General features: G+C 44.8%; 1 protein-coding gene across 1 annotated transcript; it reads left to right on the top strand.

Moving 5' to 3' along the window:
- The first annotated feature begins 783 nt into the window (after positions 1 to 783).
- Positions 784 to 18,511, top strand: LOC134957804 (peroxiredoxin-6-like). The gene is made up of 5 exons (XM_063939975.1): positions 784 to 955; positions 12,568 to 12,724; positions 17,043 to 17,189; positions 17,290 to 17,436; positions 17,934 to 18,511. Exons 1-5 carry the CDS (start codon positions 864 to 866, stop codon positions 18,063 to 18,065), a joined length of 675 nt encoding a protein of 224 aa, XP_063796045.1. The 5' UTR covers positions 784 to 863; the 3' UTR covers positions 18,066 to 18,511.
- Positions 18,512 to 23,592: the final 5,081 nt, after the last annotated feature.

Here is a 23,592-nt window from a genome sequence, read left to right as displayed (position 1 = left end):
AGCGATCCCCTGTGGCGGGGAACGATCTATCCCCTCAGGAGCTCAGTGTCCTGTCAGAGGAGAGAGTGGCTCAGTCCCCACAGGGTGGACACTACTCCCCCCCTTAGTCCCACGAAGCAGTGACGCTGTTGCCAGCAGCCTCCCTGTAAAATAATAAACTCTAAAAAAAAAACTTTACTAAAGAAGCTCTGTAGAAATCACCTAGCTGTTACGGGCTCCTCCGAGCACATTTTCAAAACTGAGTCTGGTAGGAGGGGCATAGCGGGAGGCGCCAGCCCACACTCTCAAACTCTTAAAGTGCCAATGGCTCCTGGTGGACCCATCTATACCCCATGGTACTAATGTTGACCCCAGCATCCTATAGTACGTAAGAGAAATTAAGGTTATTTCGGTCACAACTAACAATGCAAATTTTGATCTACCCATGATAGGATGATTAGGTAAGTGCATGGTTACTCTGACAGCGTATTTCCCTTCAGCACATGACTTCCCCATCATCAGGAATATTTGGCATCCAGCAGCTTGCGTTCTCAGTCACATTAGTGACGCTCAAGATCTGTTACTTCAACAAACAGTAAAACTTCAACAAATAGTAAAAGGAAATCACTGAAATCACTGAATGAGAGCAGCAGCAGCAGCTACCTGTAGGGGGAGCCATGATCTCTCCGTTTCCAGCTATATCCTCCTCACTCATACTAATCTGCATAACTCCATCCTTCTCAGAGGCACCACTGAGACTCCTCCCCTTTCCTGTCAGCCACGCCTACTGGAGTAACTTATTAAGCAGCGGGACATGTCAGCTTTGTAGCAGAGCAGAGTAGTCTACTCTGCTTATCCGTGGTGTGTTCCATCTGACAGCAGGCATGCCTGGGCTATTGCTGGGGGACTGCTTCCCGGACTTCGAGGCAGACACCACGATCGGTAGGATCAAATTCCATGAGTTCCTGGGAAACGAGTGAGTCCTTATAGATTACTATGATCCATATAATCACTATGCTGCACGTCATTCACGACAGTCGCACCAAGGACGAGACCTATTGCGGCTCCCTGCGCGTCTGTGCTGCGAGATATAATGTGCTGTACTTTCCGCGTTCCATATATATTTAAGCGCACATAGGCAATTGCCTAGCTGCTCTGCAGTCTTCAGCACAGCATGTAATGTCAGCCCTTGTCTATCAAAGCATGCTGGTGGTATTTGTATATGTATACAGCAGTAGGCGATACGCAAGGTAGTTACCGATCTACTAACATTAAATCTAGCATCAAGCACCTACTAATAAAATAAATAGATAATAATAATAAAAATATAAATATATATATATATATATAATATTATATAATTTCTGTAAATCACTCGCTTGTAGCTGACCTGCCACCTCCCAGCCAAGTCCCAGTGTTACTAACTAGCTAACTACTTCCTGATTTGTCTTGCCCAGTACTAGCCCTGTCCTCCTCTGTGTACTGTGCTCCGCTTACTAATACCCCTTTCACATCGCACAAATAACCCGGTATCGACACGGCATATTGCCGTGTCGACCCGGGTCAGTGCGCGATGTGAAAGCACACTGGGCGATTTAGCGGGTCGCCTGACCCGGTAAATCAACCCGGTAAAAAAGAAGTGTTTTACCCGGGTTGATTACCGGGTCAGGTGCGGTGTGAATGGGAGCCGTGTCGATGCGACACGGTTCCCATTCAGAAGATAGGGAGAGGCGGCGCAGGAGATGAGCTCATCTCCCGACGCCGCCTCCACCCCCGCCCCTGCTGCTGCGCGCTCCGTTGTTATGGCAACCGACCCGGTATATTGCCAGGTCAGAAAGCCTGCAACGGAGCGCAAATGCCGGATCCCACCCGGTAAGGACACGTTTCTCTTACCGGGTAGGATCCGGCATTTGCGATCTAAATGCAGCATAAGGGATAATTGGAGCCAAGGCAGAATTATTCATTTTAAACATAATGATTTTTGAGAATGTGTCAGAAAATACTGATTCGAGCTTACAGCAACACTCCTTTGCTGAATGCTCTGTATACAGGCAAGTGTTTACAATTCATTTCAGTTGGATGAATAGTATTGTTTACATTGTTTAACTTTTACATAACACAATTGTTCTCTGATAACTGGTGACCGAAGTATTACATTTGTATAGTGCCTTCTGTGACTTGCCAGTATTGCCACATACTGTAGGTATGCCGTGTGTTATGGTAATTTCAAAAGTTAATATTATGAGTTTATGGGCAAGATGTACTAAGCCTTGGAGAGTTATAAGTACCAGCTCTTTACTGCCACTTTACAGGCTGTGTTTGAAAAATGACAGCCAGGAGCTGATTGGTTGGTACTTTATCTCTCTCCACTTTATCCACCTTCCAAGGCTCGGTGCATCTTGCTCCATGTGAGCAGAGATTACAGGTGTGCTACAACAAAATATCTGTGCTTTAGCAGCTGAGCAGTTGAGGACCACCAGAAAGTGAGTCCAGTTTAGGGAGAGCACCATGTGGCTGGTGTGCGTACTATATTGTCTGTTATTTATATAGCGCACACATTCAGCAGTGCTTTACAGAATATGCCTGTCATGTTGTGTAAATGGCTGGCCCAATAGCTAATTGATGTGTAAAGTACACTGCCAATTTCCACTTGGTGGGACATGAATGCTGCTGTTTGTGTCCATGGTCTGTCAGGCTTTTGGGAAACTCAGTGTGCACAGTACTAAGCAATGCACGTTTTCCAGACAGTCATGACTGCAGCTCTAGTGGTACCATACTACAGTCCAAAAAAAGTCCCGTGTGTTCCCATGGGATGCAGCTAATAAAGCGGCTGTTGGGATCCGGCATTCAATTCACAGAATCCGTAATCCCGACAGCCAGTGAAATGCTGTCAGTCGGAATACCGACCGCAGCCCCGAATTTCCACTCGGATGGTGGGTATACACCACCACCTCTCAGCTGGGATTCGGTATAGTGACAGCCGGCATCCCGTCTGCCGGTCTCCCATATATATTCAGTTTCCTCTTCTAACGAACTATAAATGGAGAGCATTACCTGTGGTCTGGTGATCTATCCGAGTTAGCCATGCCTGACTGTAGCGACCCTGTTTCACCTACAGTAGCTCCTGCTGGCAGTATGTAATCTGTACCTGCATGAAACAACAAGGCTTGCTAAGGTGTATCAACTAAATTCTGGTTCTTATCTCCTGCTGATCTGGATTATTTATCACACAATACAGTCACAGCCTGCTGCATACAGAAAGGGGAAAGGTAGGTCGCCAGAACATTGGTAACTATTCTGCATTTATGTTTAACTTAAGAAATACTAACTAAGATGATCATTTTATATAGCGCTTTCTCCAATAGGACTCAAAATGGCATAAGCTAAAGAGCCAGGAATGCTGGATATGGGTCTGGGACTCCAGGTCGACAACAAAAAGGTCGACACACCTTAGGTAGACGCCAATTGGTCGACACACCTTAGGTCGACGTGTACAAAAGGTCAACATGGACAAAAGGTCGACAGGAACAAGATCGACGTGGGAAAAAGTCGACATGAGGTTGTTTTTTTTGTGTAGTTTTCTTCGTAGAGTGACCGAGAACCCCAATTAGTGCACCGCGTCCCCTCGCATGGCTCGCTCGCTCACCATGCTTCGGGCATGGTGCCTTCGCTCGGCACAGATTACCGTTCCAATCGTAGTCCATGTGGATCGTTAAGTATGAAAAGGTTCCAAAAAAGAAAAAAATTGTGAAAAACTCATGTCGACCTTTTTCCATGCCGACCTTGTTCCTGTCAACCTTTTGTCCATGTCGACCTTTTGTCAATGTCGGCATAAGGTGTTTCGACCAATTGGTGTCGACCTAAGGTGTGTCAACCTTTTTGTTGTCGACCTGGAGTCCGGGTACCGCTGAATACATTGGTGGAGAGTCTAAAAAGTGGAGAAATAAATCATTTTATAGAATGTACTTGATAAATGTTAATGGCCCTCATTCCGAGTTGATCGCTAGCTGCTTTCGATCGCAGCCCGGAGATTAGGTAAAAAAAGCGACACTTCTGCACATGCGTATGGGGTGCAGTGCGCACGCATGACGTACTTTCACAATGGCCGATGCAGTTTCACACAAGGTCTAGCGATGCTTTTCAGTCGCACTGCTGGCCGCAGAGTGATTGACAGGAAGTGGGTGTTTCTGGGTGGTAACTTACCGTTTTTGGGGAGTGTGTGTAAAAACACAGGCGTGCCAGATAAAAACTGGCGTGCTGGGAAAACCGAGGCGTGGCTGGCCGAACGGAGGGCGTGTTTGTGACGTCAAAACAGGAACCAAACAGTCTGAAGTGGCGCTAGCTAGGAGTAAGTCTGGAGCTACTCAGAAACTGCACAATCTTTTTTTGGAGCAGTTCTGCGATCCTTTCATTAGCACTTCTGCTAAGATACACTCCCAGAGGGCGGCGGCCTAGCGTTTGCACTGCTGCTAAAAGCAGCTAGCGAGCGATCAACTCTGAATGAGGGCCAATATGCATACACACTGTGCGATGTAACCGTACGATTTTGACTATATCGCCAAAATCGTAAGGAAAGTTAGTGCAAATCGCACTGCATGTACACAGCTTGCGATACTGAAGTGCGCACTCCCGTGGGGCTGGTATTGCAAGAAAAGATAAACTGTACACTATATAGTCAAAATTGCCTTGCCTGCACAATCTAGTACATAGTATAGTCAAAATCTCAAGTAAAGATAGTCCGTATCGGTGGGTCTGGGCTTCGGGAAGTTCAAGGAAAATAGCAAAGTCAGAATTGGCACATAGTCAAAATCTCACTGTATATGCACCTTAAGAGGTTGATTGGTTGCTTCGCTGGTCTTTATAGGCTTCGATACATCTCCACCATTGTACTGAAATCTGTTTGTGACTTGGACAAGTAACTGACCGGCTTGTTATATTGACGGCTTTACTACTGAGAAATGTTCATCTATGCACTGTAGCATATGCGTCTGCAGCCATAATGCATCCCAACGATACAGGACCCATCCAGGGTGCAGTATGACGCTGGACTCAAACATTGGTACTTCGCCCTATCACCAGTACTGGACCTGAATATGGCTTCTTGTGTGATAAGTGGAAATGTTCCATTGGCATTTAGTTGTGCAAGATGAGAAGGTTAAAATAAAAATTAAACTCTAAACTCCCTTATTGTTAAAGGTTTGGTCTAAGTTATCTGGAGCCCATGAGACTAGCATGGGTATGGAATGTAAAAATGTAATCCAGTCTGTGTAATGAGGGAGAGGTACTTGATTTGGCCCGCAGCCCTTTGTATGTGCCACAGCCCTTGTTATCCGACCCAGTCAAATATCTAGGCAAATTTACTTACCTATGTTTTTGTGAAACAGAATGTTATTTTGCAATTTCGGTGTGGTTTGGAAACCTTTTTTTGATTTACTAAAGGCAAAATGCTTTTAATTCTGTTTTAAATGCACATGTCAAAATGCCAGAAGAGGCAAGTTTAGTATTGATGATGTTGACTTCGAGATGAGTTCTGGCTCATCTGTGAGGCTATTCAAAGCAAAAGATTTGTTTGCTGCAAATAGTTTGCCTGTGGATGTGCGAGAGCATGTGTGTATGCACCCGCTTCTGTAGACATGCATTGTGCGAATGTAGCCTTGCTCACACTGAGTTGTTAAGATTGTGTGCCTATATAGTGTAATTATTATACATATAATAAATTTGCTGTCTTGTAGTGTTCTTTATTCGCATTGAATAACTGCTTCTGGACGGAGCTATGGCCCTCATTCCGAGTTGTTCGCCCGCAAGCTGTTTTTAGCAGCATTGCGCACGCTAAGCCGCCGCCTACTGGGAGTGAATCTTAGCTTCTTAAAATTGTGACCGACGGATTCGCAATCTTAGCAGTTTCTGAGTAGCTCCAGACTTACTCTGCCATTGCGATCAGTTCAGTGCTTGTCGTTCCTGGTTTGACGTCACAAACACACCCAGCGTTCGCCCAGACACTCCCCCGTTTCTCCGGCCACTCCCGCGTTTTTCCCAGAAACTAGCGTTTTTTCGCACACACCCATAAAACGGCCAGTTTCCGCCCAGAAACACCCACTTCCTGTCAATCGCATTACGATCACCAGAACGAAGGAAAAACCTCGTAATGCCGTGAGTAAATTACCTAACTGCATAGCAAATTTACTTGGCGCAGTCGCACTGTGGACATTTCGCATGCGCAGTAAGCGGTAAATCGCAAAATAACGAAAATCGGCAACGAGCGAACAACTCGGAATGACCCCCTATGTTTATTGTATAGCAAATAGTACTTTGAAAGATGCGCAATAAAATCAAGGAATGTAGCTAAAATTGCTTAAAGAAGTGTTCATCCAAAACACATGTATGCAAGTGCCTTCCTTGATGACACGTCTTGCGTGAACTTGATATGCACAGAAGTGAAATAAATCACGGATAATGCACTTCACACCAACAACAGGTAAAATGGGAATAATTACCCCCTTATCAAAGGGGGTAATTCAGACCTGATCGCTAGGGTGCATCTTTTTTTTTTTTGCATCCCTGCGAACAGGTAGTTGCCGCCTATAGGGGAGTTTATTAGATGTGTGTAGGTGTGCGACCGCTTGTGCTGGTGAGCTGCACAAACAGTTTATGCAGTCTCTGCACAGCCCACTGCAATGATCGGGACCAGAACTGACGTCTGGAATGCTCCCACAAAACGGTGGGGCCCTCCTGCGTTTTTCCAGACATTCCCTAGAAACGGTCAGTTGCCACCCATGAACGCCCTCTTCCTGTCACTCAGTGCGTTTGCCGGTGCGATCGCCTATTTCACACCATCCCGGCGCTGTGCAGTTCAGACCTGATCGCCCACTGTGCGAAAACGCACAGCAGCGATCAGGTCTAAATAACCTCCAAAGTCCACTGATGTATATTGTATTCCAATAAGGGAATGTTCCCCTTAGTGGTGATTAAACTTTGTTTGTAGTTTATTCCCAGTCAACAGATGCAGGCTAAAACCTTCCTTTTTCCTTCTTGATAAATCTGAAACAATAGGCCTCCTTTCCCTTTCCCTTTCCGGTCTAATCATGAAGCCATCCACAAATATGTTGCTTTCTTTTAGCCTGATGTTGCTTAGATTTTTGCATAACTGGGAGAGTCTTAGGCTGTGTACACACGGCACGATGCGCCGTACAGCCCGCCATTGACTATTCAGTGTTGCTGGCCCCGCCGATATAATTTATGTTGGGCTGCCTGCAGTGTCTATTTCTCTTACGTCCTAGAGGATGCTGGGGTCCCCATTAGTACCATGGGGTATAGACTGGTCCACCCCCTTGCAGAGCGGGGGGCCGGTGTGAAGATGGTGGCATCAGGGTAGGAGCGCAGTATTAACTGCGCTCCGGGAGGCTCAGCAGTACATTGTGGGGCGCACTGAGCCAGCGCCTGCACCCTACACTGGTCACTCAGCCTGTCGGGGTCCCCGGATCTCAGCCAGCATCAATCCTCAGGCCAGTATAATCCTATGAAGAGCGGGAAGACAGCACCATTTTGGGGGCGGAGCGTCTCCTCAGAGTGGACCCAGCAGCGTTCAGCGCCATTTTCCTGCCTGCACAGCGCTGTCCAGGAAAGAAGCAAGTCCCGCCACAGCAATCTCCAGCTATCTCACGGTACCAGGGGGTTGTAGAAGGGGGGGGGGGGGGGGGATGGAAGGCTGCAAAACGGCGGTGTAACCTATTAAGGTACACAGTGAGTGCTCATAAGGAGTCTCCCTTATATGTATAAAAGCGCTGTGTGTGGGTTGGCTCCAATCTCTGTGTCTCTCTTGCCATTCTTGGGGAGAAACTCTGTCTGTATCCCGTGTGTGCGTGGAGTGTTTGTAGTCTCCAATAGCAATGTCCAGGGACTCTGTGTCATATGCTGCAGAGGATTTGTTTTCTCAAGATGATCCCATTCCATGTAATCAGGATTGCACTGACTTAGCACAGATTCCAGCATGGGAGCCAGAATGGTTATCCTCTATCAAAAATATGATTTCAGAGGGTTGCACAAAATGAATCTGCTACCCAGGTGCTGCAGAATATGGCAGTCTGGCCCACTTCTGATACCCGCTGTGTACTCCCATAAGCGTCCTTTAGCACAAATTATGCAGGATGACACTGATACAGATTCTGACGTTGATGATGGGGTACAGGGGACAGCATCTCTTGCTAAAGGGGTGCAGTTGATGATAGAGGCTATTAGGGATGTGTTGAATATTAATGATACACCACCTGAGCAGGTTGAGGAGGCTTACTTCACTGAGAATAAGAAAGCCTCGCTAACCTTCCCTGCGTCAAAATAATTAAATGCTGTTTTTGAAAAGGCTTGGGAAAAACCTGAGAAAAAATTCCAGATCCCTAAGAGGGTTCTGCTGGCATTTTCTTTCCCTGTTGAGGATAGAAAAAATGGGAAAACTCGCCTATTGTTGACGCGTCCAGACTTTCAAAAAAGGTGGTGTTGCCTGTTCCAGGGATCTACCACCTTGAAAGAGCCGGATGATCGTAAGATTGATAATACGCTCAAATCCACGTACACGGCTTCAGGGGTTATACTGCGTCCCACTATTGCCAGTGCTTGGATTGCCATAGCTATAGTAAAGTGGTCTGGCACCTTCCTTGAAGACTTGGATAATATGGGTAAGGATGATGTTGGCTTCTTTTTGCACAACATTCAGGATTCAGTGGGATTTTTGGTGGAATCCATGAAAGATCTGGGTTCCATGGCTGCAGGAATTTCTTCCATGTCAGTCTCAGCGAGGACTGTGGCTACGTCAGTGGTCTGCTGACACGGAATCCAGGAAAAGTATGGAGTCCCTACTGTATACAGGTCAGGCTCTCTTTGGGGAAGCGCTAGATGCGTGGATTTCCACGGCTACATCGGGAAAGTCTCTCCCTTTCTTCACTCAGCTGCTCCTGCTCCAAAGAAACAGTCTTCTTCACCTACATCACAGCCCTTTTGGACTACGAAGCCCAGAAAGGCCAGGCTGTCCAACACCTTATTTCGGGGAGGTAGGCCTAAGTCCAAGAGACCCGCTACGGCAGGTTCCCAAGAACAGAAACCTATTTCAGGTACACCAAAGTCCACCGCATGACGGTGGACTGCTGGTCCCAGAGATGGGGCTGGTGGGAGCGAGACTCGGGCAGTTCAGTCACGTCTGGGTCATCCGGCCGGGATCCCTGGGTGCAAGATATTGTGTCCCAGGGGTACAGGCTGGTGTTTCAAAATCGTAAAGCTCATAAGGAGAACAAGGGTTCAAGCGATCCTCATTGCTCCAGACTGGCCGAGAAGGGCTTGGTACGTGGACCTTCTGGATCTACTACAAGAAAAGCAGAGGCCCCTTACTCTTCGAGAGGACCTGCTGCAGCAGGGGCCGTTCGCCTATCAGGACTTACCATGGCTATGTTTGATGGCATGGAGGTTGAACGCCTGATGCTAGCTCGGAAGGGCATTCTGAACAAAGTTATTTCTACCCTGATACAGGCTAGGAAAGGAGTAACATCTAAACATTACCATCGTATTTGGGAAAAAATGTGTCTTGGTGCGAGTCCAAGAGGTTTCCTACGGTGGAGTTTCAACTGGAATGGTTTCTCCTCTTCCTGCAGGCAGGAGTGGATATGGGCCTGAGGTTGAGATCTGTGAAGGTTCAGATTTCGGCCCTATCCATTTTCTTCCAGAAACAATTGGCTGCCCTCCCTGAGGTTCAGACCCTTTTGAAGGGAGTTCTGCACATCCAGCCTCCCTTTGTACGTCTATGGCGCCATGAGATCTTAATGTGGAGTTGAAGTTTCTCCAGTCTGACTGGTTTGAGCCTCTGCAAGTGGCAGAGGTCAAGTGTCTTACGTGGAAGGCTGTCACTTTGTTGGACTTAGCTTCTGCTAGACGTGTGTCAGAGTTGTAGGCTTTGTCTTGTAAGAGCCCTTACTTGATCTTCCATGAAGATAGAGCCGAGCTCCGGACACGTCGGCAGTTTCTTCCGAAGGTTGTCGGCATTTCATATCAACCAACCTATTGTGGTGCCAGTGGCTACTGACTCCTCATTTTCATCTATGTCCTTAGATGTGGTAAGGGCTCTGAAGGTCTATGTGAAGAGGACGGCACGTCACAGAAAATCGGACTCTATGATCGCAAGAAAATTGTGTGTCCTGCTTCTAAGCAGACTATTTCTCGCTAGATCAGGTTCACTATCCAGCATGCGTATACTACGGCGGGATTGCCGTGTCCTAAGTCTGTTAAGGCCCACTCTACTCGTAAGGTGGGGTCTTCCTGGGCAGCTGCCCGGGTGTCTCGGCATTACAAGCAGCAACTTGGTCTGGGTAGAACACGTTTGCAAAGTTCTGCAAGTTTGATACTTTGACTGAACTTCAGATCATCAGAGGCCAAACAGTTTTACAGGAGCCCCCGCGCTCTCCCTCCCATTCTGGGAGTTTTGGTACATCCCCATGGTACTAATGTGGACCCCAGCATCCTCTAGGACGTAAGAGAAAATAGGATTTTAATTACCTACCAGTAAATCCTTTTCTCGTAGTCCGTAGAGGATGCTGGGTGCCCACCCAGCGCTTCGTTTTCCTGCCGTTGTTATCTAATTCACTACAACTTTGTTGTTATGTACTGCATTATTACTAGGCAAGTAATGTTTTAGCTGTTGCCGAAGTTTTTCAAGCTTGTTAGCTTGATGTGTGAGCTGGTATTAATCGCGCCACTATCTGTGTATAATCCTTCTCTCGAAGATGTCCGTCTCCTCGGGCACAGTTTCTAGACTGAGTCTGGTAGGAGGAGCATAAGGGAGGAGCCAGCCCACACTCTCAACTCTTAAAGTGCCAATGGCTCTGGTGGACCCGTTTATACCCCATGGTACTAATGTAAAACAGCCGCCCACTTCCTGCCCCCTTTCGCGTGTAAAGATGCCGTGCGCATGCGAGCGGCATCCATTCACGCATTGGGAGAGCTGACGTTGACGGCCACAGACGCCCTCTATAGCAGCGTCTGTGGGCTGCACCGCCCACTAAAATGACAGGGGCATGGCCATGCCCCCATTTCACCGCGCACGCCAGTGTGCCCCTAAACTCTGGCCCCCTGCCTAGAGGGAACGCTACTGATGTGGACCCCAGCATCCTCTACGGACTATGAGAAAAAGATATACCAGTAGGTAATTAAAATCCTATTATTATTTTTTTCTCCTTGCGATGACGATCCTGCGGGACTGCGCATTAGCATTGCAAGGACTATATGCACTATCCTTACGATTTTGACTATATGGTAGAAATCGAAAGAAATATCACACCGTGTGTACGCAGCTTCAGGGACAGAAGGCAAATTACACATGGCCACTTGCTGACATCACCGTCAGCTGGCATCTTGCACCAGGGTTGAGTGTCTGATAAAAGAAAACATTTAAAAAAAAAAATCTCCTTTTTTCAAGAGGCACATTTGTCCTATTTGGTGTTTTCTCAGCAACCCCCCCCCCCCCCCTCATAAAGGCAGAGGCGGGACTTTATTTTATTATTCCTAGAATCTGCTAAATGGGTCTTCTCCCTCTCATTGATATCTGGGTGCCGCCTGTTCCGAACACCTTGCCACAAATATCATGTTTATTTATGATGTCTATGGAGCCCATTGATGTTGACTGATTGGGATTAAAGGTATGCAGTAATGATCCCGGCTGTCAGGATAAAGGCTCCGGAATTCTGACACCTGGTGACATACCAGCGGATGGAATATAACCATGCATTACAAGAAAGATTATTGGCAAAACAAGAACCAAAAAGTTTTTTGGTTTTTTTTTTCAGAACAATATTTGTATTTGTGTGGGTACTGCATACAAAAGTGTACTTTGTGCCTCTGCAGAAATGAGAACTTTCAACAACAAAACTAATGTACAAAAATAAGCGACCCTTGCAGAATGGCACACGCATGCCTTGCCAAGCTGTGCACACTATAAATTGTAATGGGGGCAAATATAGGGGCTAATTCAGACCTGATCAGATCTGAACTGCGCATGTGTCGGCTGTCTTAGCCCTGCGATCGCCTGTCCCCGACTGAGAGGGCGGGCCAGCGGCATTTGGCTGCCGGTTATGGAGCACCGTCTGTGCAACGCAGGCCAAGCAGCGACGAGTAGCTCCCTGCCAGCGCTGGTGGGAAGCTACTCTACCAGTACAAAAGCATCGCCGCTGTGTGATGCGTTTGTACTTGTGCAGCGGGGCAGGGCCTGACATGCGGGCGGACTAGCCTTGTGCTGAGCATCCCCCCGCATGTCAGGGAAGCTGATCTATGATCAGGTCTGAATCACCCCCATAGTCTCCTGCTCAGTATTGCCGCACTCTGAACTCTCAACATAGAAATTCCTGGCTTTCGATGCAGTGCTCGGTTACAGTGTATAGCAGCTGCAGTGCTCGGGCATGTTGGCATTTTATAAGTTGTGGCCTGGTGAGGAAGGGAAAAACCCTGCAATTGTGAACACTCTTCCCCATAAGACCAAACACTGATCACTTGTTGACATGTAGGACCTGTCTCGGGTGCAGATTACCCCTAACATGTTGCTTATACTTTTTGTTTCAGATGGGGTATCCTTTTCTCACACCCGAGGGATTATACGCCAGTGTGCACCACAGAGCTGGGACGGGCAGTAAAACTAGCACCAGAATTTAAGAAACGAAACGTTCGCATGATCGCTCTGTCCATAGACTCTGTGCCTGACCATCTTTCCTGGAGCAAGGTAAATATTACATTGGCTATTGGAAAAGACGAGCTGGCAGAAAATGGTAGGCAATGAATTATAAGATCTTACCGGTTTCACTGGTCTTTGCACTAGAATGTTGGCATGATGTATGACAATAGGCTTTACATCTGAATATTCTAGAGTGGAGCAGTGTTCTGGACTAATTTGCCTACAACTTGCTGCTTGCAATATAAAGTGATCCATAGATGCCGATTCCGTGGGTGTTCCTGGGCCTGAGCACCCATAGGCGTGAGCACAGCACCCTCTCACACACGCCACGCCTGCCGCTTAGCGTCCATCAGGTGTCAAGGGTCTGCCAGCGCCTGTCAGAGCTAGCACAGTGGACTGTAGTGCTGCCTCCTCTCTGCGCCCGTGGCACAGATAACAGGAGCAGTTATACTGTTGGGAGGGTGGCAGGGATGCAGTGCAGCAGAACCCAAGCTGACTGGGAGGGGCCAGGCCAGTCACATCTACTCAACAACTGGGGATGGGCTGTGCGAGGACGCTTGGGCAGCAGCAAGGAGGCAGGTGCGGAGAGCGGAACACACAGCTTGCTGGATGGTGAGTGTCCTGGGGCCGGCAGGTGAGCAGGCGGAGTGTCTCCGGCGCATGTCATGGCTGACTTCCCATCAGTGAGGACAGGGAGTATGAGACAGACCTGCCTGGATCGAGGCCAAAGGCTCAGGAGGAGTAGTGACAAGGCAGCTGGGGGAGGGGGTGATAAGGAGCAATGTGGGAAGGAGGGGAGTGCAGGGTAGTGTGAGGGCCATGGAATGGGGGTGACGGGGACCACACTTAGCAGCAAGTCATGAAAGCTACTGCAGAATGCTTTTCGTGGGGGTGGGGCATTCAACAGGCTTGAGCACCCTGCACCCACCAGCAAAAACATAAATCTACATCTGTAGTGACCATAGGGATAAAAAAAAAAAAAAAAAAACAGTTTAACTTCACATTGTAGGGGATATGCAAGAAGCATTCCTTGGGTCACAGTGAGCTTTAAAAGTGAAATACCCAAAGGGAATCTAATAGGATGTGAGAATCAGAATGTGTGAGTTCTCCTGTTGGATATGTATGTATGTATACGTGTGTGTAATATAAATTTAAAAAATAAATCTCTTTTTTTTTTTTTCCTTGCAGTTATTTACATGGCATAAGCTGATTAATTTTGACATGTAAATGATTTGCACTCTAAAAAAAACACAGAGCTCTAACAAAAGTTCTCACTTTCTGATTCTCGCACCCTCCATATTCTTTGCCTCTTGTTGAGTGAATGCAAAAATCTGCTAATTGTAGTCCTGGTGCTTCAATTATGAGGAGTTTTCTTATAGGCTGATAAAGCCTATTCTTTACCTTTAAACATTCACTATATATTTGTAAGAGACTCAGTACGCAATTGGCGTACGCAGTGCCATAATGGTATGCTCTTAGCGTAGCAGACGTTAGACCGCGAGCGCGATGCACAAGCGACACGTACGCTCGTGGGTTTACGCTTGGTATCGAGCACGCTATAGGTGGCCGACTACCGTAATGCTACGCTGTTAGCGTAGCGGACGCTGTGCCCACGAGAAGAACACGAGCGGCGCAGACACTCTCAAAATGACACATTAAACCTTGTTAGCAACACACTGAAAGGATACGCTTATACTGTAAACCTTAGTACTGTAATGATATAATGCTTATAGACCTTGATAATATAAAAGCTGTGTGAGCGATTGAGACACTCAGAATACCCTTTGCAATATAATGGTAAACACACAATACCTAGTGAGGTTCCAACACCTTTATGAGAGATACGTTCAATGCAAAAAGAAAACAGTACAGCTTATACACTACAAAACTAACATTAATACCTAAACAGAGTAACTAGACATAAATATACAATAGCGGCACAATCGCAAATAATAACAGAGAGAAAGAGTAAATGGCTAACACAGAAGGAGACCAAAATGGTCACAGAGAAACTTACACACGTGGGAATGATCGCAAGCGCAGTCCTGGAAACCAGCTCTCAGTCATCACAGAGAAAACCTTGTAGAGAGAAGTGAGTGAGCTGGCCCAGGCTGGCTGCCTTATATACACAACATACAGTAACAATACAATGGTCCCTACAATCTCATTGTTCATTGGACACAGGAACCTGTCTTTGCATTATAACAAAAGGTCATAGGTGGATTCGAACAGGTGGGCTGCGACTTTTTCAAACTGCTCAGGTGGGAGGTATCCACAAGATTCCCGCCGCATGGATAATGAACTGCAAATACATTTAATGTTCCAAATATACTTTTGTGCATAACTACACGCAGCAGCGAACGATCTCTTCCTAACCAACACCGGAATATTTCTAATAAAACACTCTTCCGTTGGATACTAGACATCATCGGTCAACCTTTGTCTAACCCTTCATATCATGCAAAGAGGAATTCCTTTGTCCACGAACTAGTTACACTAAACATACTTACAGATATTATTAAGGGGACTATTACCTATAAAACACATTATATTGGTTAAATATGTAGCGATCGAGTCGCTCGCTAGTCGCACACAAACACTGCCGTAAATACACATCTCCGTGCGCAGGAGACGTCGGAGCGTCCCTTACGCAACCTGAGGGGATGCGTACGCACGGGGGAGTCGGTGCACGAGCAGCGGGCACGTGCATTGGGGTTAGTACAAGGCAATAGTGAATCATGATATTTTTCGACTTTGACAAGGCCCTACACACTGGCCGATTTGTTTGAAAGATATGAACGATCTCGTTCATAAATGAAGAGAACTCGTTCATATCTTTCAGTGTGGAGGCTCCAGCGATGAACGATGCGCGGCCCCGCGCTCGTTCATCGCTGGTCCCCCGTCGGCTGTGCATGCAGGCCAATATAGACGAGATCGTCCATATTTGCCTGCACTTCAATGGAGCCGCGTGACGGGGGGGGGAGTGAAGAAACTTCACTGCCCCCCCGCCGTCAAGTCGCTCCTCGGCCGAATCCGCCATCGGGCAGCTCGGAGGCGAATCGGCCAGTGTGTAGGGCCCTTTAGGATTCCAAAATAATGCTGATTGTGGGTTCTGTATTTTTAAATGTTCAGGAGTAAGTATTTTAGACACATGGGTATTTCAGAATGTTCCAGTTTCATCAGCACAAAGACAGTGTCTGTCAGACGGCACAACATAGTAACAAATGGAGTAAGATGATTAAGCCTTGGTGATGTAATCGTTAAGTCACAGGATGTAGTGCTTTTCTGGTTGGAAAACTGCTGCACTCACTCACTCACTCATATTGTCTGGCCTTAATTGTAGCTAAAATAGTCCATCACACACACATTAATAACCTCTGCGTTTTGTTACCTTTAACTTGGCTGTATTAATAGTACAGAATTTTTTTTTTTTTATTCATACAAGAAACAAATAACATACTTACACCAGCAAAAATTATTGTTATACTGTGATTTGTATAATAGAGACGTATATTACATATGTTATGTTTATCTTTAATTCTGTCAAGTGTTCTATCTGTCCTCTACTTCTTGAGACAGTAGACCTGTTTATTTCAAGGGTGATTTCACTTGCATCACATTTCGCCAGTGGAAAGCCAGGCCTCAGGCAGTATCCAATTAACTTTGGTAATTTTACCACAGCTAGTGGATTAGCTGGGGACTATACAATCAACCCAGATACCTGACATTTATTAGGGATTATGCATAATCCACAATAACTAGCCCTCAGAACCATGATAACACATGGGTCCAGGATCCCATGTGTAACTGCCCAAAAACTGGTAATTTTTTGGCCGATAAACAGGCTGTAATTGCATATCTCGATAATGACTATCAGGGTAAAATTGTGATAATAGCCCATTTTTTGGTTGGGTATTTTTTGTTCTTGTCCAGAATAGTAGCACTTGTAATGGAGTACCCACTTATGACTGTCATATCAACCTTTATAAACAAACTAAGGTCAACACAAAATGTCAACAGGTTCAAAATGCCGCCTGCTCTTAGCAGCAGTGGCTGGATTTTATTTTGTTCATGTTGAAATTTTGACTATCAACCTTATGACCCTGTGGATATTGACTATATCCTATTAAATTGGACTTCATAGGGCATGTTATTACATAAAACTTATCATAGCTATACACTTTGCTAAGTATCCCTCTATGATCCCAATGCCAGACATTAGCAGACCTCATTAACTAGAGCTAGTGATGATGTAAGTGCTGGGTATAGGAACATTCTATGACTCTTCTTCCACCCATTCATGGTGTAGAGCATGTATGATTTGGGGTAATCCATTAAAGATAAGTTTATGCTTTCTCTCCTGCAGGACATAAATGCATACAACTCCGATGAGCCCACAGAGACTCTACCCTTTCCAATTATTGCAGATCCCAAACGGGATCTTGCTGTGCAACTAGGTATGCTGGATCCTGATGAGAAGGACAATGAAGGGATGCCAGTGACTGCACGATGTGTGGGTATCTCAGATGAGTATTTTAAAGGAGCTGATTTAAAAAAGAAAAAAAATGTAAGTAATTAAATGACCAACAGATTTCTCTTCTGTATTGTCTCAGGTGTTCATTATTGGCCCAGATAAGAAAATGAAGCTGTCAATACTGTATCCAGCAACCACTGGTAGAAATTTTGATGAGATCTTGAGAGTAGTGGACTCGCTTCAATTAACCTCAAACCACAATGTTGCAACTCCTGTGGACTGGAAGGTGAGATGCCAGGGATTATGGCTAAACTGAAGAGGGCATTACTGGTTGGGAGTAATTACTCAGTTCCCAAGTACTCCGTTCGGGTGGCAGAGTTTTGCAGAACTCATAACACAACTGCGTCATTCTGTGAAACTCTGCTTCCTGAGCAGAGTACTTGGGAGGAGGAGGGGAGGCTGTAAGGGAACAAAGTGCCGTGTGCTGTTTTACGGAACGTTCACCGCAAGAAATTACAGGTGTACACTATTGGAGTTTGAATCCAATCTATAGACTTGCTGGTTACATCTATAAAGTCCTATGTGTGTTTGAGGTGAGGAAGACACTTGGATATACATCATTTTAAACTGGTCTGGTGTACCAAAGTATTCACTAGACTTGTTGAAAGCATTACCATTGCACTTGCCAAACTCTGGCACAGGGTTCCCTTGTTTACAGCTTCAATATTTTGCAAGGTAATCCGCTGTGTACTGAATACTCCTATATTTATTTATTTTATCTAGCTTGGTGACAGAGTTATGGTCCCACCGACTGTTCCTGAGGCAGAGGCTAGCAAAATGTTTCCTTCCGGCGTCTTCACCAAAGAGCTGCCTTCTGGTAAAAAATACCTGCGATATACCGCACAGCCAAAATAATGCTACATCAGAGCTCTTTCTGCTTGATGGCGAGGAAGAAATGATCCTACAGTACCTGGTTTTTGCATGCTAAATCTGATTAGTCACATATCTAGTTCTGTTACTGAGTAAGTAGAAGAATGTAATATGAACAGTGGATCCTTGAAACCTTTGGTCTTCTCAAGATTACAGCTAACTTCCTTACTGATGCTTTAAATATGACTTTAACTCTCTCATCAGATCTGTAGTTTATCTTGAGTTATTGTGCTGGCATTGGGACTGGAAGATTCCCTGATGTCTGGATACTGGTAGCCATAATATACAGTAGCAATACTGCCTTTCTGACAAAAATCAATGCATTGATACTCAAACATCCTTTACTATTTTTGCTTTGTTCCATGAACCTTTAATTTTTGAAACTTTTGGACATACTGTGGGATTATTTCTGAATAAATTTTACAAGTGGATTCAATTTGTATAGGTGTGTTCATTAGTCTGTGCTAAAAAAGAAACCAATATATGGTATGTATAAAATAACTAGTAAGAACGAAGTACTCCTTGGGATAATCCTCCTTGCACTATGTTGCCTAATACCACACGCAGAACTGTACTGAGTGACTGACAGAGCTCTTTCACTGCGGAGTAGGAGAAAGACTTCATGGACACAGCTCCTTATGGTCACAGAGTCATCAGAGCGGGTCATAAAGGTCCTCAATCTCAGTTACAACCATACTGCATGACCTAGTGGTTGCTTAAAACCATATTTTGTGTGTGTGTGTGTGTGTGTGTGTGTGTGTGTGTATAATTAATAACAAGGGGGCACACCATAGTGCATAACCTACAACTCATACTAAAAATGGTCTGTAGAGAAACTGTTACCCTATATCTGTAAGTGTGGGTTGAGTGCCACGTGGCTTTATCAGAATAGTAACACACCCGCCACTAGCTGCTATCAGAAGCTGCAGTGTGGTCGGATCACGCCAGCCACTGATGTAGTGCAGGAGACACTAGGGAATAGTTAGGGCAGAGCCTTGTGACCTAACATTTTGTCAGAGGGCTGGCCTTCATGACACAAAGTCATTTTTATCAGCAATTCTACAATAATTAGTGCAATTATACTTAAACGGGAACAAACAGTAAAACCAGAATCGCTTCCCAATAGTCACTGTTCTAGATCAAACAAATATCTATTATCACTTTAAATAATAAACGTATTTATTTTTGCTCTTCCTATTTAAAAATGGGCTTTAATAGCCACAAAAAAAGCAAATTCTGCTTCCCGACAATTTTTGTTTCTTCAAGATACTTCATGGCAGCCATTACTTCTGGGATTGTATCCCATTCTTAAATTTAGATGGGGAGTTTTTTTTTTTCAATGAATAGGGACCGCCCACTCTGGGTATATAGCACCGCTCCTCCGCTTCACACCCCCCCCCTACCCCCTATTAGTCATTGGAGTGTCTCCTACGACCGGTCCCTATGAAAAAACTTACTAAGGGAGGGTATATTGTAGGCTGCCATGAAGTAACTTGAAGAAACAAAATTATCAGTAAGTATAATTTGCTTTTTTTTTCTTTTCTCCTACGCTACTTCATGGCAGCCATTACTTCTGGGATATACCAACGCTCAATATAGGGAGGGCAATATAAACACACAAGAGACCTTGGGGCAGATGTGTTAACCTGGAGAAGGCATAAGGAAGTGATAAACCAGTGATATGTGCAAGGTGACAAACACAACAGCCAATCAGCTCCAATATGTAAATTAACAGTAAGGATCTGATTGGCTGGTGCCTTTATCACCTTGAACATATCACTGGTTTATCACTTCCTTATGCCGTCTACAGGTTGATACATCTGCCCCAATGTTTCAATACTGATTAGTAATAATTATTTATGCTAATGCCACATCAAGGACATGCTTCCCAAAGTGGGCGTCTACACCATCCACTGCATAATGACTAGAGAAAGTATGGATGGATGACCATGTAGCTGCTGCACATATGTCTTTCGCCGACACTCGAGCCTTCTCAGCCCAAGAAGCTGCCACAGCCCTGGTAGAGTGTGCCTTTAGTTCTTCTGGAACTCTACGACCACTTTCTTCGTAAAGAAACGTTAAGAGTTACCTAATCCATCTGGAAATGTTTTTTGTAGGTTTCTCACCCTTCTTCGCTCCTGAATGTAACACAAAAAAGATGCTTTGTCTTCCGAAACTCTTTAACGCTTTCAAAGTAGATTGAGATTGCTCTTATTAGATTATGCATCCTTTCCTTCTCCTCCTCATTCTGTGGATAGAAAGAAGGTAACACGTCTTGATTCAATTGAAACTCTGACACCACTTTAGGAAGAAAATCTGGATTGGTTCGCAGAACCACTCTATCCGGAAAGAAATTAAGATAAGGCTCCTCCGACCACAGAGCCTGTAATTCACCAACTCTTCTGGCTGAGGTGATTGCTATTAAAAACACTACTTTCCAAGTTAATAATTTCACCAAAATATCTTGTAACTGTTCAAATGGATACAACATCAAAGAATTCAAAACTAAATTCAATTCCCACGGAGCGAGAACTGACCTAACTTGAGGTCTTATCCTTTTTAATTGCCTGACAGAACTTCTTCACCAGGTCTTCATCAGACAATCTTCACTCCAACAGGACACTCAAAGCTACTATCTGCACCTTGATAGTGGATACTGCCAGTCCCTTTTCAAAGCCATCAAACTGAAATTGTAAAACTTGAGACGTCTCTGCTTTCTGTGGGTCAAATATTGAATCGGACCAAGAAATTAAAGTTTTTCCAGATCCTATAATAAATATTAGAGGATACATATTTTGGGTTTTTTTTTCTTCGCCTGAATCAGCAAATTAATGACTTGCTCAGATAGACTCTTTCTTCTCAGTAACAAACCGTCAAATGAAGCTGCAGCAGATTCGGGTGCCACAACGGACCCTGATGCAACAGATCCCTCATCAGAAGTAAAGTCAGGATATCTAACTGAAGATCTTTCATCCTCCATCTCACCCAAAGGACTCCATCTAAAAGACATTCCCTGACGCAGTATTACACTGCTGCACCCCCTTACCAGAGTAGCTAGGTGTCGAATTCTTGTGCACCTTCCTTCCGAGAGACTTATCACATAACTGAGGGTATCCACCTGTACCCCCAGAAACTGGATGTTTTGCCTTGGTACCAACTGGCTTTTTTTCTTTTCTTCCCCCAGTTTATCAACCAGCCATGACTCTGTAGGATCTGCAGCATCACTTCCATACTAGCAGGTCGTCTAGATATGACCAATTTGCTACTTGTCGTCCTATTATCAGAGTTACAAGTGCCGTCAGGACCTTGGTAAATACCCTTGGAGACGTCTTCAGACCGAACGGAAGGCACGTAAACTGAAAATGCTTGCCGAGGACGCGGAATCTTAGGTACTTTCTGTGCCGCCTGTCTACAGGTACATGGGAATAAGCATCCTTTAGGTCTATGGATGCCATAAAATCTTCTTTCCTTACACCCGACAGAATGAATTTCGGAGTCTCCATACAAAATATTCTTGTTCTTGTATATTTGTTGAGCTGTCTGAGATCTAAGATAATTCTGAAGTCTCCAGAAGCTTTCTTTACCAGGAATATTCTGGAATAGAATCCGCTCCTCATTTCTGAGAAGGTGACTGCCTCTACTGCTCTTGCTTTCACGAGTTTCCTTAAATTGTCTTCCAGAGCTTTTAACTCTAGACACATAGTTGGTGTCTCTGAAATTAGAAATTTTGTCCCATTCTGGGACTTCTGAAAACTCTGGTATCCCCGAGATATCACGTCTAGTCCCATGTATCTTGAGTTGAAATTTTGCCAATGACTGATGAACCTCCGAAGTCTGCTACCTACTGGAAAGGATACTCGAACCCTGTAATAGTCATTGTCTTAGTCCACCTCTTCTGTTGGACTGACGAAAGGACTGTCTATTTATCCCTGAGGAGTATCTTCCTGTATGAGCCCGGTCTGGTCAATATCCTCTAGCCTCCTTAAACTGCTGCTTGGAAGAAAGAATTGGAAATCTATTACTTTTGTCTTGAGGTAACTTTGCTGACTTACCTCCTGACATTTTTGTATAATGGCCTCCAATTTATTGACAAATAACAGAGAACCCTCATATGGCAAGGACACCAGTCTATTTTTGGAGTGCATGACCGAAGCCACAATGCCCTTCTTGCCATCACACCTGCTGCCATAGACTTTGCAGCAAAATCTAAAACTTCAGCCTATTTATAATTCATGGTCTTAAATATATTTTTCAGAAGACCTGTCCATAAGTGCCAGATTAAACTTTCTGTCATCTTCTTGTATCTCCTATGACTCCGCACTAGAGAGGGCCTGATAATTAATTATCATAACTGCAATCATGTGAGACTGATTCATCCAAAGAGTCAATACTAGCCAGCGATCTAGTTCTCTTTATTTCCCTGCAACTCAGCCAGCTGTTCTTTGGTAACGAAAGACCTTTTCATCAAATCCATCAAATTCTGTATCTGCTTAGCTTGCATGCTGAGAATCACTTTGTGTACAGTCCTCACAGAACTTCACATTTTCAGCAGAAGAAAAAAATCTTATCACAGGCTGCACACTGCATGTCTTTATGCCTCTTCTTACATAACCTCTTCTTAGATGGAGACACACTATAATAATAATAATAATAACAATAATAATAATATTTAAAACCTACCCTGACCAAGCTCCTTTAAAAAATAACATGCCCTCTATGAGGACTTACCTCTTTTGGGCACTGACAGGCTTTTGCGGAGAAGGCTCTCTTTCCATAATGTTGGTAAGCACAGAACAACCTGCCTAGCCACCGTAGGAGATTATTTCCACTCCTAGTGTGCAGCGCCTTTAGTTTTTATTTATATAATAGTTTTTTATTACATTTTTCAGAAACAGAAAATCAATAGCAATAGTATATATTACATGAAATGTCAATAAAAGATAGCGGAAATGAGCATACAGCAGAAATTTGCACAAAGTGCTCAATTCACCAAACGTGCATTACGAACCTTGGTAACATACAAATAAAATACACAACAGAAACAGAACAAAGAGTGCAGATAGGAAAGTGAAAGAAGGAGAGAGACAAGACCGTGACACACAGGGGGACAGAAAAACAAAGGTAGAGCTCTACTATAACTGAGTTCCCAGAAATGGCAAAATCAAGTAGTGGTATAGGAAAGTAAGTGTGAAACGTCAGTTATAACAGGTAGTATCAGAATGTGGGGAGTATAATTGCGACAAAGCAGTAGAATCATTAACAACCAAGAGAAGTCCCCGCCGCTCCCGAAATTCCTTCCATTTCATCCATTTTCTTTGCACTGAGGTAGGCGATATAGAGTACACACCTCCTGCCGTCTCAAATAAGAAATGCTTGTGGGTATTATTGACAATAGTGTGAATAGAGGGAATTGACTGCGATTTCCACATCTGTTCGATTGCTGCCTTAGTGGATATGAGGACATATCTGTCTGATTGTAGTAGATCATATGTGGAGTAATGAAACAAAGCAA

Source organism: Pseudophryne corroboree, chromosome 9 (genome assembly GCF_028390025.1).
Source record: "Pseudophryne corroboree isolate aPseCor3 chromosome 9, aPseCor3.hap2, whole genome shotgun sequence".
Classification (NCBI taxonomy): domain Eukaryota; kingdom Metazoa; phylum Chordata; class Amphibia; order Anura; family Myobatrachidae; genus Pseudophryne; species Pseudophryne corroboree.
Note: the sequence above shows the minus strand (reverse complement) of the source record. Positions and strands in the feature narration are given on the sequence as shown.